The sequence below is a fragment of the Cydia pomonella genome, chromosome 25 (assembly GCF_033807575.1).
Source record: "Cydia pomonella isolate Wapato2018A chromosome 25, ilCydPomo1, whole genome shotgun sequence".
In the NCBI taxonomy this organism is placed as follows: domain Eukaryota; kingdom Metazoa; phylum Arthropoda; class Insecta; order Lepidoptera; family Tortricidae; genus Cydia; species Cydia pomonella.
This window is the reverse complement of record NC_084727.1, coordinates 2,300,196-2,314,394: the sequence shown is the minus strand read 5'-3', so window position 1 is coordinate 2,314,394 and position 14,199 is coordinate 2,300,196. Positions and strand designations below refer to the sequence as shown.

The following is a 14,199-nucleotide window of genomic DNA, read 5'->3' as shown; positions in this document are numbered from 1 at the left end:
ATAAAACCAACAGTCTGCTAGCTCCCAAATGGCCGATAGTGCGTCTGCCGGGCATCCTAAATTTAAGCAATTAGTTCCTTCCAATTCTTTGAAATGAAATGATCATCAATAATCATCATACAATTATAAAATAATATACAATAGAATAAATAATAATCACAATACTTAATTAAATCGATCTCAGAGTCATTGATCATTTCAATGTATAATTCGATTTAATTAAGTACCTAAACACATTATAAAAAACCTAACCTAGGGTGCCGCCAGCAGCGGGGCAGGGCCCAAGCTGCCGGTGGTCAGGGCCGCAGAGAGAGGAACCGGCGGACTATCCGCGCCGTGTCCAAGATCACCGCCTTCTGCATCTGACCCTTGATCCAACCACCTAGCGAGAGTCTCTCAAGGTGTTGGTCGAGACTCTTCGCTATGAGACCGTTCGCTGAAACGACTATCGGGACGATGATCGTCGAATCAACATTGGTTGGGATGGCGGTTATCTCGTCATCTTATTATTATTATCTTATAAGATACGCAGATATCGTAATATATAGTGTTTTTTAGGTAAAATCCTGATTTTAGAAGCAAATCAAATAAAACACTGGTTTTCATGCGTCATGAGGTATAATTAACAACATGATTTCATACAACTAATATTTATATCATAAAAAAAACATGCGGAAAAATTATAAAAAAGTTAAAAAAAAATCTCGAAATATTTCATAGGAAATTAAGAAGAACATTTTGGAAACCAATGGAAAATTTCGAACCCCATACGAAAATAATTATTTATTTAAAAAATGTGAAGTGTCTGGACTTTTTAAATGTGGAAATTTTGTCCTGTCTGCTGTCACCGACGGTGCAAAACTTTCACGCCCGCCGTATTTAGTTTAACAAGTATCTTCCAAAATAATTCATCGACGAAGTATATTAATTCGTTTAGGTTTATTATTCAAATAATTCTCGCTTACTGTATGATTCAATCTATGTCTAAGCAATTCAATCTTACGCACAAACCGTTCTTCACACAATTCACAACCATAACTATCAACATGACTTTCATTATGTTTAGCAAACGAACTGTAACTGGGGAAGTCCTCTTTACATATTTCGCAATAGTATGGTAGTTTTGTGGTATGATTTTCTAAATGTGCTGTAAATGTTATTAGCTGAGAAAATGGCTTACAACAAATAACGCAATAGAACGGTCCTTTATGAACTACTCTTGCTGGCATGTTCTTTTCATGGATCGTTTGATGCCTAGCCATATGGCTGGCATATTTGAACTTTTTGTTGCATATGTCGCAGGAGAATGATTTCTGTAACCGCCGTTTGCGGGTGCGTGGAACTGGAGGCCTCAGAAACGCCTGGTGTGAAGCTGGAAGCATATAAGATTAAATATTACACGAGTTATGATATGATTTAAGGATATGCAAATAGTAATCAATTAGGGCAATGGCACACTGCATCCGATTCGCACGTCACTCCGACGTTGAAGCGAGACAACGCTATGCGCGTATTGAAGCGACAACTCGCTCGCACATGGCCATGGCCCTTACCCTTTCTATGATTAATAAATATCTATATATCAGATAACTTTGGCGTTATAATAGTGCTAATTATCACACTTAGAGACTAAAATGTCATATAAACTTTTCTGGATTTCGCTTAGTTTCAGAATTAATACCAATTAAAAAAACCGGCCAAGAGCATGTCGGGCCACGCTCAGTGTAGGGTTCCGTAGTTACTCTTCCGTCACAATAAGCTAAACTGGAGCTTAAAGTATAGTAAATTGTTAACCAAGGGATGAAACGGTACCTTTCACCCGAGTTAAACAAATTGGCAAATTTACATAATCAGTACCTAATTAAAGTAAGTCTTTATACTATGAAGGGAAAACTTTTTGCGATAACTCAAAAACAGCTAAACTGATCATGTCCGCTATAGTTTTCGTTTAATGTATTTCTTAAGCTCTACTCTAACTTCAAAAGTTAGAGGGGGATTATCTTTTTTATTTAGTGAAAAAAATCGAAAATAGTGAACCGTGATCAGACTAAAGAACGAGTTTGTTGCAATGCCACCGAGAAAACGGTTTACTAAGTGTGAAATATGTGGCAAGCGAGCCACTTGAGAAAATCACGAAAACAGGGATTTTATGGCGAAATTTCCCTTGGATGAAGACTGGTAAGTATTGCTTTAGATACTTTTGACCTTATTTTGGGTCAGCAGGCTATAAACGCATCGAAAATTACATATTTTATATTATTTTTCGTTGTGAACTAGGGATGTACTATAACTATCGACAACTGTAGGTTTATTTGTATATCAGGGTAAATAATTTAATTAAATATGTGAAATTTCCTAAGAACTTGCATGCAATATGACCATAATTAATTCGTCGAAGATTTTCAGTGGAAAATTATCTATCATTTATGCATTAATGGTCATTAGTTAACAGATTTTGTATATACCTAATATATAAATATTTATAAATACATAGAAAACACTCAGGAACAAATATTCATGCTCATCACACAAATAAATGCCCGTACCAGGATTGGAACCTGGTGCTGGAATAATATCTCTCCACCATTAAGATGCCTTAAAACAAAGCAATCGTTTAAGTCTCAGATTACCGAATCTAGTCTGTATGTGTACAAACTCTTTATATTATTGTAGGCCGTTTTATACTCGACATCTGATATAATAAGGTACTATACACCAACACGCACCACACTTTTACATAATCCATACTACGACACTTATTATTTTTTTATAGGCATGCTACTAAATATTTATGTATATATGTTTTTTTTGTTACATCGTGAATCATTCGTGATCTGGGTTCTAGCAGAATTATCAGTGCTTCACCCGAAAGAGTGGAGCGTATTACTGAGCCAGAACCCTTTTGTTGTGCTGCAACGCACACAGCACACATTTACCTTTTATTGATGCTTTTTGTTCTTTATTTAATTTTTATTTTGGTGTTGCTATTGTTTGTATTATTTTTTTGTTTAGTTGTGTGTATTGTGGCAAGCGAATAAATGGTTTATCTATCTATATATCTATCATAAATACATAAAAATTTAGAGCATTGATATAGGGTTGTTGATAACTGGATGCCAAAAAACATGATTTATAGATGCATATTTAGCGCTAAATAATCAGTTGATCATCTCATTGGTCATTAACAAACACTTGGAATATAAACTGTAGATAAAGTCATATTTATCCAAGGCTGTATGTTTTCAGATGCAGGCAGTGTGTCAAATTTGTTGGGAACGAAGACCTGATACATCTTTCCATAGAAAAGTTACATTTATTAAAACATGTATGTAAAGATCATTTTGAAAGAGCTTTTAATAAAAAAAAACCTCAACTTAAAAACTGTATAAAAATAATTCGGGTCCACATTAAGCCCGACCAAGTATTAGTCCAGTCAAAGAACTATCCACTATATAACATACAACTTAAATGTGGACTCGATATTAACCTGATTTCGAGTACAAAATTTGTAGACAGGAGTCTATGTTTCAACCCTCCCCATTTTATCGATATCGACAAGAAACGCAAGCGTGTAGCGTCCTACACTATTTAAATCGCTTATGTTGGTACTATGGTTCTTTGACAGTTCTTTGTCGTACATTTTGGTAATGATTTGCGAAACAAACTGATATCACTCGATAGTGTGGGGGTCCCGTCTCTTAAAATGTAGTGATTATATGCTCTTTGAGTCCCATTTGGACGTAGTTTAAGGACATACCCGGGTCCAAATCCTTCATATGCTCCTTAAGGGGGCGCCTAGCTATATCTGCCGTAAGTCACACTTTGCGTTTATGCTAAATACAAAATAAGTTTTCTATATTACTGTGTCTCACCGTTAAGTGCGTAGATCACTTCCGGCTGTAACATCAGCGCCGGATTCAACCGAGTCACTTGCTGGCCGGCACCACCCTCGCAAGTCGACACTTGCTGGTCAGCACCACCCTCGCAAGTCGACACTTGCTGGTCAGCACCACCCTCGCAAGTCGACACTTGCTGGTCAGCACTACTCTCGCCACACGAGACTTGCTGGTCGGACCCACTCTCGACACACGATGTGTCGTCGATACACGAGGGTTCTTCTTTCACACACACTGGCTTTTCTAAATATAAATACAAAATAGGGTTAGTACTTTTGCTGCTATATAACTACTTCGTTTTTTATATCCGACTTCAAAAAAGGAGTTTGTATTTATGTTACTTTAGTTTAGAACTCTGTCATTTCTGACTTCGTCCACCCCTTCCCAGAAAAAAGCCTTTAAATGGCTTAATCGTTTCTCGAATAGCCCCAACGATTTGCTTTCCCTTTGAATTGCTTACCCCTTCTTTTGACTTAGGTCTAGGAAAGTGTTTCCCTTTCAGAGTTACCTTTCATAAACCATAGAGTAACTTATACATACTGTGCTTTAAACTGTTTTTTGTCAAGTTTTCACAGATAATAAAACATGACATTGATGCATCAATGCAGTTTGTTTACAAAGGGCCTATCGGGAAACGCGAAATCGAAATTTAGATATCTGCCTCTTCATTGCTCCAATATGTAAGAGTGATATATAGGTTGGATAACGAAATTTCGGTTTTCTTGTTTCGCGGTAGACCCTCAGACTGTGATGGATTGAAGTAGTGGCGGCGCCTATACAGTTTCACGTAATAACCCCAAACACAACTTGTTTACATTATTTTGTCACAGAGTTCCCATGGCCACCTCCTGTCTCCGTCATCAGATCAGCTCCATGTCATTGTATTGTATTGTATTCGGGCGATTTTTCCGCAACTCGACGACTTGCGCCTATTTTGCGTGATATGTTGGGGGTGGGCTAGTCCTGCCAGCCCAGCTCCTCGAGGAATCCTATCAAACCTTTGATGTTGAGTAGGACCTCGGGGAGGTCTCTCGGAGATCCGAGATGTTTAGCCCTGTATGGAGTCACTCCGCTGCATTCCAGCACCACGTGAGAGGCTGTTTCTTCTGTCTCCATGCAACCTCGGCATAGGGGACTGTCTGTGACACCTGTTGTGAAAAGATGTTTGTTAAATAGTCCATGACCTGTTATGACACTGGTTACCATACTCAGTCGGACCTTCCCTAGTTGCAGGAGCGCCCTTGTGAGTTTTCCGTTGATGCCAGGCATGGCTTCTTTTGCCTGTCTGCATCCAGTCTGGTTCAGCCAGTGTTCTGTGTGTAGTTTCCCTGTACGTGCCAGCAGCATTGAGCGTACCTTGCTAAATGGTATCGGAAGAATCGGTTCCGGACCAATCGCCCCCGCATTCGATCCTTGCCTGGCAAGCTCGTCCGCAGCATCGTTACCTCGGGATCCACTGTGTCCCTTGATCCATTGTAGGGTGATCTTGTTATTATGACATACCTCCATTAGTCGTTCGTGGCATTCGTGTATAAGTTTGGATGTAACTATATGGCTATTTAGAGCCATTAAGACTGCTCTACTGTCGGAGAGTATGCGGATGGAGGATCCTACTACCTTCCTTGCAGTGATGGCAGCCGCCGCGTTTATGATGCCCATGCACTCAGCTTGGAATACCGAGTTATGGGCTCCTAGCGGAGTGGTGATTGACATGTTCAGGTCTTCTGAGAAGGTTCCAGAGCCCGATCCGCTGTCTGTTTTGGACCCATCAGTGAAGATTCTCAGCTCCCGGGGATTGAGTCCTTCCTGATTGTCGTCCTCATATAACTGTATTTTGTACCTTTTATCGAAGATAGCTTGTTTGTGAATCCGGTCCGTGCCTGACCTAAGCACTGGAAATTCGTCATACACCTTTTCCAGGCATTTTGTGTGAAGAGCTCCTGTGATGTTAGACCATATCTTGAGGGTTCGCAACCTTACCGCTGAGAGACTGGCCTCTTGTTGTATGTGTAGGTGCAGCGGTGGAAGGTTTAGCATGACCTCCATGGCTGCAGTCGGGGTAGACCTCGTGCAGCCAGTGGTGGCCGCGCATGCGAGCCTTTGAAGTCTTTGTAGTTTGTCTCGTACGTTGCCTAGGTTTGTTCTTGGCCACCAAACCAGAGCACCGTAACAGAGTAAGGGGCGGATTATTGTCTTATAGAGCCAGAGGGTAATTTTCGGGTTGAGTCCCCACCTCTTACCAATCATCCTTCTGCACTGCCAGAAGACAATTCCCGCCTTGTCTATCCGTTTGTTGATGTGGTTGTTCCAATTGAGTTTATTGTCGAGAGTTAGTCCTAAGTACTTAACTTCATCGGACAGCTGTAGCTCAGTTTGGAAAAGTGTTGGTCTGGTAAAGTTGCCAAGCGCCCTTTTATTGGTGAACATTACCATTTCTGTTTTGGTGGGGTTTACTGATAGGTCAAATTCTCTACACCAGCGTTCTACGATCCGGAGAGCTAACTGGGTGAGGTCGCATACTGTACTGGCGAATTTACCTGATATTAAAATTGCCAGATCGTCGGCGTAGCCTATTGTGTAGAAGTGTTCCTCGTTCAGTTTAGTTATAAGGTTGTTAACGACTAGGTTCCACAACAGAGGTGACAGGACTCCACCTTGGGGGCATCCTCGCACCGCCGCTACGGCCTGCGGTTGACCTGCATACCTTATAGTCCTTTTGTTTAGCATGTTCATGATCCACTTTGTTAGTCCGGGTTCCGCACCGTGGCTATCCAAGGCGTTCCCTATACTGGTAAAGTGGGTCTTGTCAAAAGCGCCCTCGATGTCAATGAAAGTGCCGAGGCACAGTTCCTTGTCATGGATGGCTCTCTCAATGCGGCTTACAACCATGTGTAGAGCCGACTCTGTGGATTTACCTGAGCTGTACGCGTGCTGGTTGTTGTGCATCGGTATGTTCTTCAGCGTTCGATCCCTCAGATCTCTGTCACACAGTTTTTCCAGTGTCATTATAATATTAAATTGTCATCTGATTTACATGTGTATGCAAAATTTCAGCTCGATCAGAATTCGGGAAGTGAGTCAATTTTAGCCTCCAGGTATGACCTAGACTAACTGTCAGGGCCAGTTAAATAAAAACTTGTAATAAAGTAACGCACTATTACCGGTTACTTCTGGTTGTTGTATCACCACTGGTCCTAGCACAAGTTGATCATTCACTTTATGGTCAGCATAGAGTTCTGCGCTTTCACTGCATAAACTTGCAACATCTGAGTACAAGGGTTCTTCCTTTACACACACTGGGTTCTCGTAACCTGAATATAAATATAAAATTGGGTTAGCAATGCATAATTGGGATAACACTATTACACTATAATTACAATAAATAATATAGGACTGTTTACACAGATCAACTTAGTCCCATAGGAAACTCAATAAGGTTCCAAATTCAAAAATAAAATGGTCAGGAAACCAGGGGCCTACAGAGAGACGGTTATAAGTTCGTGTTCTAATTCTAGCTCATATTTCCGTTCGGCAAATATTGTTAACATGCTAGCTCCATTAAAGATAAAGAAGACAGTTTATTTTTGAATTAAGTAGGCATATTACAATGTGCTTATGAACATCAAATAAAGCTACGCCGGCTTTAACACTACACTACTTCCGAGAAGACTTAAATCCCTCCTCAATTGGAGGAGGGTATCTCAATATGGGACCGGCAAGAAACTCTGCAGCATTTTTTACCTAAGCTTCTTAGGTAGCTAACAAATACTAACCATGTTCTGTTAGAATGTCCGGCGCCTGCGCCTCGTCCTGCTCCCACTGGGGTTCCTCCTTCACACGTACAACCTCCACTGACACACACACGCGCGTCTCCATTACAGCAGCGTAGGAATCCGCCGAGATACACTAGTTATGTGTAGTGTAAGCTCAACATTGCGACTATACGAACAAATGTCGTGCAAAAGCGAAGAAATAAGATGTTTACTTAATAATGTGACTTCATTTACTTAGTTATTTGAGAAATAGCAAGCTTGAGAACAATAAAACAACCACGAGCGGGAGCGGCGGCTCAAAAGCAATGCTAAAAGAAACATCAATGTCAAATTCAAATGTGAAATGACATTGACAACAAAGGGCTCTACAGATAAGGTGGTTTATGAACACAACAGTGCAATATCTTAGAGAGAGACAAGTGAGAGCTAACAAATAATAATAACGTACTTTTTATAATATTTCGTCATTTTATTCGTATTTATAATTTGTATTTTATTAAACAATCTGATATTTACAATTAGTTTTAGACCGAAATATTTCTGAGCAGTATTCGAACGCTTCAGGCGCTCCAGCAACTGTCACTTAGCAAGTTAGCTCAGCCGGCGTAATATTCTGTAATTTCAGTATTTTCAGTGTATTTTCCCATTTTGATTCTGAAAATCTGGTTTTGTGTTAAATTTAATCAATTTAAATTCAATTTTAACATAAGCAGCGGCGTCGCCGCTATGAGTATCACTTTCTTAAAGTACTATTTGATCGGAAGACTCTACACTCACTTGTTGATCCCTAACATCTCGTTCCTCTCGCACTGTGCCGACGTAATACTAATCGTATTATGGATACAGTTGGTCGCGGAGACATGTCGCAGGAAGTGCCTGCCGAGAAGCTTGGATGGGAGCAGCCGATTGTAGGAGTGAACCAGGAGCACGGTAAGTTTTTGTATATTATTCAGGAAACTTTTGAGAAGGGCCAACTGCACGTAAAATTTATCAGTTTAAGGTACTTTTTAACCGACTTCAAGATTTCAAAAGAGGAGGTTATCAATTCGGTTGTATGTTTTTTTTTTATCTTTTTTTTTATGTTTGTTACTCCATAACTCCGTCATTTCTGAACCGATTTTGAAATTTTTTTGATTAATTAATTTTATAATGTGGCAGACTATGGCGTGGTGACATCCAAGGCCATTTATTTAGTGTTGAATGATAGGGTGACTGTTTATTTTTATATAGATTAGCAGCCATGTAAAATGTTTGTAAACATTTTTTGCAAATTAATAACATTATTTCTAAGGAATGTAAAATTTAAGTAATAAAAATACCATGAATACGAATTATATTTAAATTGTACACAGCAAGATCGGCCGTATTTCCCTTTCACATACAAACGGAGTTACGTTCTCATTTTGAAATGGATTGTAATGAAACTTTGCACATAGAATGAGATGAGGTATATATAGTCCTGTATTTAGTTTATACAGTTTATAAAACAAACAAAATTTGCTTAGTTCGCCATCTCACTATTTGAAGGTTGTGTGGAAGAGATCGCTGTTTAGCGATAAGTCCGCCTGTTGTTACCTACCAATGTATATATTTTATCAATATCTGTGTCTGTTTTTTATGTATTGTGCAATAAAGAATTTTATTATGATTATTATTAAAATTCAGCAAAAAAAGTCAATCATGCGTCTGAATTTGAGTAATTAGGAGGTAAAAAACTATATTAAAACTAAATAGCAGTAGAGAAAATACCATTAAAATTTAAGGCTACAACAGTAAGAAAATACTTTTTTTTTTAAAATATACAAATATATTACTAAATATATATTATTAATTGTAGATTTTAGTTTAAATAGTCTAATTTTATTGTACACACCTATGGAAAATTATTTCTGGAATAAAACATTTCATTAATGTATTTACAGTTGAGATGAAAATTGAGTGTATGCCGAATGACATGGATGGCCGCAGCAGTGACGGCGACCACCAGCCACAGGAGACAGGGCAGCTTGAAGGGCCCCATGCATTTTATGGTAATCAAATATATAGGTAATAAAGCCTAGACTCGGGAGACCATAGGGCTGGCGCTTGGGTCTCTATTGTTTCCGATAAAGTTTTAAGTCAAAATTTCCGCATTCGCATTTTTGTTAGTCATAATTTGGTTTTTGTCAGAAACGCGTAACTTTTCAGGATTGTCATAAAACAATCTAATCAGTAGGATAACCTAAGGAAATTCCTGAAAAGTGTTATGACTAATGATAATATGACTATCATTAAATAATAAATATTCTTTATTGTGCACCATACAGTTAAAAATAGATAGGAAATGAAAAAACACGTAAAAGTTAAGTAACAACAGGCGGTCTTATCGCTAAGAAGCGATCTCTTCCAGACAACCTATATCATTATATTGACTTTCAATAATTATGTCAAACAAAGGGATCCGCTGGCGCTTACCTCTCCCAGCGTATACCCAAAATAAAATGGTCCAGAAACCAACAGAGTTGATACTTATCTAATTTAATAGGTCTTTATATCTACTATATTTTATTATATGGACACCAAGTTGAATTCCATTGCAGAACTGAAATAATCAAGTTTTAATTGATGCTTGCTGGTCCCTTGGATCGGTCAAACCATTTGCCGCGCTCGCAGCGGTGCGCGAACACCGAACCCGTGGTTAATTTACTTATTGACTCTGATAAGGGTGATGACATTTTGACTAAAATACCAATATATTTGTTCTGCAATGGAAATCCGCTTGGTGCCCATAGAACAGAATGTAGTACATAGAAATACCTATCTAAACTCTCATTTCTGTTGGGTTCTGTACCAGGCTTCCTACAAAGGTCCTTTCATCTAAATCAGTTCAGCAATTTAAGCATGAAGAGGTAACGGATAAACAGAGTTACTTTTCTATTATTAGAGATTTTTTATAGTCTGACTAGAATAAAATGGATGGTATTTTGACTTTTTTTTGAAGTCGGTTGTTTCGTGTCCCAGCTTTATTCTCCAAACTGGAAACTGGAGATTTTTTGGAAAAGGTCCTTAAGCATGGGCACCGGCTGCGGGGTTCAAGCGGGTGCACTTGCACCCCCCTGGCAGGAAAGAAAATATATAAAAAAATTACATGTTTATTACGCGTCTGCACCAGCATTAGAGTTAACTCGGAACTATATAACACGAGAAAAATGAATGACTGCATCGATTCTTCTATTCCATTTATTATGCACCTCCCTGAAAGTAATCCTGGCGGCACCCATGTCCTTAAGTAAACGAAAAAGTACAAGGAAAACTTAGTAATCAAGAGTATCTTTATCTTAAGAGGTATCTTTTCTTCTTCCTCGCGTTGCCCCGGCATTTGCCACGGCTCATGGGAGCCTGGGGTCCGCTTGACAACATCCCAAGATTTGGCGTAGTCACTAGTTTTTACGAAAGCGACTGCCATCAGACCTTCCAACCCAGAGGATAAACTAGGCCTTGTTGGGATTAGTCCGGTTTCCTCACGATGTTTTCCTTCACCGAAAAGCGACTGGTAAATATCAAATGATATATGTACGAAATATCAAGCCGGGTTTATAAATAGCCGGGGTTTGAACCCGCGACCTCCGGATTGCAAGTCGCACGCTCTTACCGCTAGGCCACCAGCGCTTTTAAGAGGTATCTTAAGAGGTATCTTTTATTAACAGATATTATTTTACATTCAGTTATTTCTCGGTAGCTCCTATCTCATTTGTTTTAAAATACGCCCATGTCACGTGTACATAAATACTACAAAACAATATTCGTTTTCAGATAACTTCGTAATATCGCATATATATTAACTTATTAAACTATTTCTAAATATTTCGTAACTAGGCGGGTCCACACAGAGCGCGGACATGATTGGGCGAGGCAAAAGCGCGCACCGCCTCGGTCTACACTGGCCGTTTTGTGCGCGAGGAAATTGCCACACGCGTGAGCTCGCTCTGTGTGGACCCGCCTATTGACTTAAAATTGCTACTTAATAACACAAAACAAACGCATTCGGTGACTGGCGGAACTCGGCCAGTCATATTTGATACTAACGAAATGAAGGCATAAGACCAGAGCACTGCAGCGGCTGCGTGCGCCAAAATGTTTGAGCCGCGCACGCACATGTCACGCAAGCGTATGTCCACCTCTGTCCATGTCACACCCGGGTATGTCTTTAAACTACGTCCAAAAGTGAGGTATGGGCGCTGTGAATGTCATCTCGCGTTGTGTGGGTAGGGCACAGCACAGCGGATGTCATTCCAGATCTAGAGCAGAGCCCAACTGGGGAAGTACCTCCACCTTACAGAAAACAGCAGTCAAATAACACTGGACCCTACTCATAGTGTTGTGTTCCTGCCGGTGAGTAAGCTGTTGCCAGAGCTCAACGAAGGTGCGGAGTGTTAGGGTCGGCAACGCGCATGTAACTCTTCTGGAGTTGCAGGCGTCCTCAGGCTACGGAGACTGCATACCATCAGGCGGGCCGTATGCTTGTATGCCCCGACGTAGTATTAAAAAAAGCGGTGTGCCGTCTCTCATAAGGATCTGTATAGTACAACGCGCACGTGAACGTCTACGCACACGCATCCGGTGTGCACAGGCGTTTAACGGTCAATGTCTTAGATACTCGGCAGCACGCACCCAGCGGCAAGTCGAGGTCATGTAGCGACGTACAAAGCTCCGTATCCCCATAAACTCCATATTGCGGATATGATAACTCCACTCCATTTTTAATACTCTTAATAATAATAAGCTTATTTCAGAATTCAATTATTCCATATTCACTTACAATCTATACACATTTTTACACTTAAAACTAGGTGGACAGCATGTGGATCTGGTTCCAATGGTAATGGAAGGGACCATCTTCCCGTCCTGCCACTGTCTTCAGGAGACTGTTGGGGCTACCAGCGATACGTCTCAGCAGGGACGCGACACGTTTTCGCATTATCGCGTGAAAGCCATCCGTGGGCGCCTCCGCGAACATGCCTGACACACTGCAATGCCTCGGGAGCTCGAACAGCATCCTAAAAACGTTTTAAACGTTTTTTTTGCGGAGGCGGGTGCGGATTTTGAAAATAATGCGGAAGTTCCGCGGTTGCGGATGCGGCTGACCGGACAGTTACAAAAAATATATACCTACGTAATAGTACATTACGATACAAGTGCGAAAAATAATAAATTCGCAACGAGTGGGGATAAATTAAAACACGACTGAAGGGAGTGTTTTAAGTCGACATGAGTTGCGAATTGTCTATTCGCACATGTATCGTACAACATTTTACAGTACATATGGCTCATTAAAGTTTCGACATATGCACGGAAAGTGCTCATTCCCGCACGCGTGCGGTAAAGTAGCACCATATGTATTGAAAAAAATATTTATTTTGCAATTCAACCATGAATGTTCCAATAGTGTTATATATGTGTATTTTCAGATGCATATCCGGCAGAAGCGAAGAAGAAACCGGCACGAAAGATAAAGAGACCGAAGAAACGCAAAGGCCTCGAGCTTGATTCCAAGTTAATAAGACATACCCAAATGAAATGCGAAAGGCTAAAAAAACACTCGTGCGAAATATGCGAAAAGCGCTTTAGAACCAGACGACTTGTACACGCACATATAACAACCCATTCCGACCCAAAACCCTACTCATGCGAAACATGTAATAAACAATTCGCTGACACAAGCTCTTTATCTAGTCATAGGCATCGTCGTTCTCGTATAAAGTCATACTATTGCGAGATATGCAAAAAGAAATTCGCGTTTTCTGGTGACTTAACTAAACATAACCGAGTACACACTGGAGAGAAACCCTACTCGTGCGATATATGCAATGAGAAATTTGCGCGTACGTCAATTTTAAGCAATCATAGATTTCTTCACACTGGAAAAAAACCGTTCTCATGTGATATATGTAAGATACATTTTACGCAGTCTGGGAGTTTAATTACACATAGATTACACACTGGTGAGAAGCCATACAAGTGCGAAGTATGCAAAAATCAATTTATACAATCGGGTAGTTTGGCTTCACGTAGACGTAGACATAATAAAAATACTCTTAGTTATAGATAAATTCCAATAGTACATAACGCTATTTACTCAATATTACTAAACTAAACCACACAATCAATATAAAAATCTGAGCGGGTGAGGTTTTTGAATTACCTATTGACGTAAACGCTGGTCATAAATGTCAATGTATCCCACATACTAAAACATGTATAAGTTTTTACCTGTATGTCGAACTTAATAAATAAATAGGTGTTAAATGTGTTTCATTATTCTCATAAAACATGAACGTGTCGAGTGTAGACCTAAACATGCGGTTTCGTGTCATTATCATCATCCGCTCGGGAACCAATCCCAAGAATTTGCGTCCGCACCCAAAGGGTAAAACGGGACCCTATTACCAAGACTCCGCTGTCCTTCCGTCTGTCACACGGCTGTATCTCATGAACCGTGATAGATAGATATTTCTGTTGCCCCTATAGCAACAAATGCTAAAAAGTACGGA

At 40.0% G+C, this 14,199-nt stretch overlaps 2 protein-coding genes across 3 annotated transcripts; one reads left to right on the top strand and one right to left on the bottom strand.

Annotated features, from left to right (window-relative positions):
- Nucleotides 1-484: 484 nt before the first annotated feature.
- On the bottom strand, nt 485-8,172 carry LOC133531497 (zinc finger protein 93-like). 2 transcript variants are annotated; one of them, XM_061869755.1, is made up of 4 exons: nt 7,670-8,172; nt 7,052-7,207; nt 3,873-4,139; nt 485-1,372 (listed from the first exon to the last, which is right to left on the bottom strand). In XM_061869755.1, exons 1-4 carry the CDS (start codon nt 7,770-7,772, stop codon nt 909-911), a joined length of 990 nt encoding a protein of 329 aa, XP_061725739.1. In that variant the 5' UTR covers nt 7,773-8,172; the 3' UTR covers nt 485-908. The 2 variants fall into 2 exon arrangements, with proteins under 2 accessions (XP_061725739.1, XP_061725740.1); XM_061869756.1 differs by having other exon boundaries at nt 7,058-7,207.
- A 110-nt stretch (nt 8,173-8,282) lies between these two features.
- LOC133531499 (zinc finger protein 22-like) lies at nt 8,283-13,954 on the top strand. The gene is made up of 3 exons (XM_061869758.1): nt 8,283-8,599; nt 9,592-9,699; nt 13,117-13,954. The coding sequence occupies exons 1-3, from the start codon at nt 8,506-8,508 to the stop codon at nt 13,755-13,757; spliced, it is 843 nt and encodes a 280-aa protein (XP_061725742.1). The 5' UTR covers nt 8,283-8,505; the 3' UTR covers nt 13,758-13,954.
- The last annotated feature ends 245 nt before the right edge of the window (nt 13,955-14,199 follow it).